Source organism: Neltuma alba, unplaced genomic scaffold (assembly GCF_004799145.2).
Source record: "Neltuma alba isolate B1F8T4 unplaced genomic scaffold, ASM479914v2 tig00012754_pilon, whole genome shotgun sequence".
Taxonomy (NCBI): domain Eukaryota; kingdom Viridiplantae; phylum Streptophyta; class Magnoliopsida; order Fabales; family Fabaceae; genus Neltuma; species Neltuma alba.
In genome coordinates, this window is record NW_021637168.1 from 1 (window position 1) to 5,624 (window position 5,624).

General features: G+C 35.6%; 1 protein-coding gene across 1 annotated transcript; it reads left to right on the plus strand.

Moving 5' to 3' along the window:
• Nucleotides 1–1,240: 1,240 nt before the first annotated feature.
• Nucleotides 1,241–5,210, plus strand: LOC114730665 (dolichyl-diphosphooligosaccharide--protein glycosyltransferase subunit 1B; the record flags this gene model as incomplete). The annotated part of the gene is made up of 6 exons (XM_028917772.1): nucleotides 1,241–1,388; nucleotides 2,665–2,844; nucleotides 2,951–3,019; nucleotides 4,045–4,134; nucleotides 4,712–4,844; nucleotides 4,954–5,210. Coding segments are annotated over 5 exons (610 nt in total), but the record flags the coding sequence as incomplete, so codon positions are not given.
• Between the last annotated feature and the right edge of the window lie 414 nt (nucleotides 5,211–5,624).

Sequence of the window (5,624 nt, forward strand, 5' to 3'; positions counted from 1 at the left end):
TGATGAAAGAAATTGGAAAAGTGCCTATTTGTCAGAAGTACTCTCTCCAATTCCCTAAAGTAGTTGCCTCTTGATCTTTACGTGACCCATCTGTGTGTTACTTATTTAGGACATAACGTTTAAGATACATGATAGATTCTGGATTTCAAGTTAATGAATTGGAGTTGAGCAAAAAAAATAAATAAACATAGTTAATGAATTGGAAATTCTCACTAAACCTTGATGCTCTCGGTCGCGTGTTTTTCCTATTCTTAAGTGGCCACACAGTATTGACAGATAGTCAGCTACTTACGCGCTATCTAAATGGTTTGATAGTTTGATGAGTATTGAAAGTTATGGTCCTTGCGTCATGTGTTTCATTGTTGCATTTAGCAGAAACATAGGTGAGTGGAGGAAGTAACCGAAGAAAATGAGCATTACGACGTATTCATCACATGAAGATGAAATTGTGAAAGTTTTTGTCATACTCTATCTTTACGTTATGTTGATTATTCATATCCTATTGGCCCCAGTGATGATCGGAACACTTCTACTCTCAAGTTAAATATGGAAATGATCTTATTTTTCATTTATCAGTTGTCAGGTGAATTAAAGTTTCTGATACATGAATGTATTGTGTCTGCTGTCTTTTTTATTTTATTGGGATTATTTTTTAGAATTAGGAAAATACATGAAAGGGGAAAAGATGCTTTTGTGTATCAGAACTTTGACTTTTTATTTTGGGGAAAGAAGTGGAAAAATAGGGTTGCTATAGGGAGGCCATGGTCATGCTATAAGAGGGTTATTTGGGGGTATGCGGAAGTTACTTTTTGGGGTTTATAAATCGTTCCTTTGGCTTAACAGGGGGTGTGGAGAATTTTTGTATTGAACTTGGCCCTTGTGGGAAGGAGAGAGCTAACCTCTCGAAAGATTGGCAGACCTGTGTGTGAGAGTATGTTTGTGAGTGTGTTGTTTATTTTTTGTGTTCGAGTGATTTGTGTGTAGTCTGAAGCTGTAATTGTACACCCCTGTATCAGTCTCTGTGTTGGTCTGCTGTTTATCTGTGAATGTAACGTGTTTTTCCTTGTGTTAGTACCATCAACCTCAAGTTATCTCCTTCTCCCTTGTTTATTCTATTTTATAGTCTTATTAATTTCTGGTGTAGAGGAGGGTCCTATCTGATTTCTTTTAGCCTGCAATTTGATGCTTTCTCCTTTTCTATCAATCTCCACACAATATAATATGGTTCCGCTGTTGACAGGGTTGATTATCAAACTAAACCAGGTAATACTGGGGTGTCTTCATTCAAACATCTGCTTGCACGACTACCTCCAAGAGTTCATTCGGTATACTATCGGGATGGAATTGGGAATATTTCATCTTCACGTTTACGTACAGATTTTTTTAAGGTAATATATGCCCCTGGGTTAGGGTTAACCCTTTTCTTTCCTCACCTCCTATTGGCGTAGAGTAATCATATTCAAGTTGAGTAGCATCATTTGTCTTAATACCTTCTACTACGCTTGTTATTTTCTTCAAGCCTTTTCTTTTGTTTTGGTTATCCATTATCCTTAGCAATTGGGTTGAAGGAAGAACTATGAAGCAAGTCAAGCTGTTTCATCAAGTAACCAAATGGCTATATATTCTACTCTGATGAGACTGTGATATTGTATTTTTTACATGCTAAAATGTTATTCATGTCAGTAGCACCCTTGTTTGGTTTAAATTAATTTGTTCTGGCTATCATTGAGGTATTTTGAGTTTATTATTGAGGAAAATGATTTTGAAAGTTGCATTTATATTGTTTAGCAAGGAACAAAAACCGGGATTGGATGTTAAACCGGTTGAGGTAGTGGTTCAAGGATCAGTTGGTCTGATTGGGGTCAACTCGAGGTCAAACCGATCATATTAAAATAAAATAATTTAATTGAAAATAACAAAATACAACAACATTAATAATCACTAATAACAAAATACTCCCTCCGTTCCTTATTATAAGAGACATTTGATGTTTATGGTATGTTCCCATATATAAGAAACACTTAAAAGTTGTCTCTATTTTTTTGTATTAATTTCCTATTTTACCCTTATTTATTTTGTCTCCAACTCATACTCTCTCTCCCTCCCACTTCTCTTTCTTTTAATAATTTAATTGTTCTCTCTCATACTCTCTCTCCTTATTAATGGGGGCATTGTTGGAAAAAAACATTATACTTTTTACACATTAATTGTTCTCAACTAATTTTAACTGTTTTTTTTTATCAACGTAATTTGGTTATTTGTCTCTTATAATAAGGAACAGAGAGAGTACAAGAAATATAACAATAGTTAGATTGTAACAATAACAAAGTACAACAACATTGAGAATTTTAATGTTTACAATTCATCAATAACTAAAATTAATAATCATTGATACCAAAATAATCACTAAAATTCATTCAAATATATAGTGACTGAGATATTAAGAGCTGAATGAGAAAAAAATGAGGCCAATAGCAACATAATCATTCAAACAGGTTCACACTGGTTTAACCAATTCGATACTGGTTCAATTCTTGACCAGGTTTAATGTCTAAACCAACCAAACCACTGGCCGGCTCGGTCTGGTTTTTTTTTTTCCCATGTTATTTAGTAGGTTATGATGTCTAATCTCACAATCATTAGCGACATGCTTATTTGCTGCAGTCAGAACTATTAATTGAGCCTCGTTATCCTCTATTTGGAGGCTGGAAGTCTACCTTTGTCATTGGTTATGGGGTACCATTGGAGGATTTCCTTTTTGAGTCTCCAGATGGTGGCCGATACCTCAACTTCACTTTTGGTTGTCCTCTTGCTGATACAGTTGTTGACAAGTTGCTTGTCAAGGTGGGTGTGGATTTGTGTGTTACTTTGTTCTTGTAAGCCAAATTCTGTTCTTTGCTTTGAGTGCTTATGCACATAATAATGGATGTTAGGACTTGTTAACTTTCAGGTTGTGCTACCAGAGGGATCCAAAGATCCCAAAGCTGTCATCTCATTTCCCGTGGAGCAACATCTAGAGGTAACTTTTCTAATAATTAGGAATCAATTCCTATTAGTTGTGGAAAATTTTCTGTTAGTGGCCAATATTTACCTCTTTTTAGTAAAATTATCTCTCAATCACCTACAGAAGAAAGAAGAATACAATATGAATAAATAGAATAAAGCAGAAAATATAAGTATTACTGTGTTAGTCAGGCTTTCAATCACACTTTACATCTCTCGACCGTTAAGGCATGTGATGGGAACATTTTTGTCATGCATATTTTGTCTATTGAGAATGCACAGTATTTGGCTTTTTTTTTTTTTAAAAAAAAAAAGGGCCTTGTTCTACTGTGGTTAATATATGACTAGCGTATGAAAGTATTTGTTTGTAGAAGCAGCTGGGGCAAGACTCTAGAGGGGCGGTTCATTACATCACAACAACCAAGACATTCATTATCCCGTGGCTAAACTTGGATATTTTATACCTCTAAGATTATTTATAGACCCTCACTTGTTAGACATGCTTGGGTTTAAACTTTATGATTGAAGCATGCATTTTAGGTAGTGGCTAAAGGTTCATATGCATCTTTGAGTATGATAACCCTTATAGCCAACCTTGTAGCGATGATCTGATGGTTCAGACTTCAGAGGTATGGCACCTCAAGTTAAATTTTTCTCATCAAGGAGACGAGGATTGGTTGGGGAATTGTAATACCTGGATGATAGGTGGTTGTCTAAGCATATGCAGTCTGACTGTTGCTCGGTGTGAGATTCGAGTGTTTGGTCAACCAAGCAACCTAAATGATTAGGTTCACTTTGGAAATTTCCGTAAAAAAATTGAATACCAGAAAAATCTAGAAAGAAAACCATAACAGGTATAAAGCAACTTCTGCAGGGCTATCACCTTAAGAAAAACAGCAGAGGTTTTGCTATCAATTGTGTTTATGTGCGTGTGCAACTTTGATAAATTGTGAGCAATTCTGTTGTGGCAGATCTTGACTTTCTGTTGTAAAGCATTTGATTAACTGTAGCTAACTGTATTTTCTGATTGAATATTTGCAGATCAAGCATTCATACCTTGACGTTGTTGGCAGGACTGTGGTGGTTTTAGAAAAAAGAAATGTAGTGCCTGAGCATAACATTCCTTTCCAGGTATTACTGGGATCTTTAAAAAAATTACTGTATAAAACTTTTTGAAAATTTGGATGCTAGATAAGGTCCAAAAACAAGTAAATTTTCCTTCAAATGTGCGATATAATGTTAATGAAGATATTGATTTCATGAGAGATCAATTGTGTGGCAACAGTAGGCCTGAATTTTATGCTGGTACAAGAGATGGACTGATTCTTAACAATGACTTGTATTGAACCAGACCTCTAAACTATCAAAGATGAATGCGGATAGATGGAAGTCCACTGGCGGCTTAAGTCTAGTTGGGAATGATGACCCTGTGTTTCGTAGTCTTATTTGAAAGTTCTGTAGCAGTTGTTGATGTTGTTTTTTGACGATGACGTATGGAATTTTATGTTTGATAGGAGTCTCTTTAACAAGCATGTTTTGCTTTTCTTCGGGGCTGAGTGATACTTTCAAAGACTGTTTGTGCATCTTAGACTGTCAATTTCTATAATCAAGCTCGAGCACCCAAAGACTTACAGTTCTGTTTAGCTCTTTCATGTAATATCACATCCCCTTGGTTGTGTCTAACCGTGTTTTCCCATTATTTTTGTAGGTCCACTACAATTTTAACCCTATCTTCATGCTTGCTGAGCCATTAATGCTGGTGTCTGCATTTTTCTTCTTTTTCGTGGCTGCTGTGTCATACCTTCACCTGGATTTTTCTATACGCAAGTGATGTCAGAAAGGTATGGTAACACCCCCTCTCCCCTCCTTTTTATCCCTTCTTTTGGAATTTCTGACATAGATGTGTGTAACTGTTCCCTGTTGTGACCCACTCACTTCCGTAACATGCAGCGACTGTGCAAGATCCGAAGTTGCTGGGAAATGGGAATCCTTTGATGTAAGATGATAAGGTCAAACAACTTTTTTGTAGAAATTATACTTAAATATACGGCAGCATTAAATTTTTATAATATTTAAGTTAGAGAATATCAGGAATTCAGGATTGTCTGCTTTTTATTTTACAATGGTTGTGTCAAAGCCGGTGAGTGGTGAGCTTCGCAGCCGATGAGAAGCAAATTTTGGTGAGGGCGTTTTATGCAGTTTCCATAACGAAACTATTTCAGCCATTCCGTTGACATAGTCGAAATGCATCAAGATTAATCTGGATATCATCTGAACACATTACCAGAGAGAGAAACCCTTTTCAGTGGGATGCTCTGAAAAATATATTTTGAGAAGCCATCATAACAAGTACTCCTCCGGTCCTTAATATAGGACCTAATTCTTGAATTGGTTTTGGTTCTAAATATAAGACTCCTTTCTCATATTTATCAATTTTCTCTAAATTACCCCTATAAATACTCCCTCAACTATAATCAAGTAAAAGAGGAAGATGAGGTATTAAGAAATATGATTATGGTGTTTTAGGAAAAATGTGTCACTTTTCTTATAATTAACTAATTTACCTAACTTCCTTAATCTAATTAAATTAGTTAAATGGGTCTTATATTAAGGACCGAAGG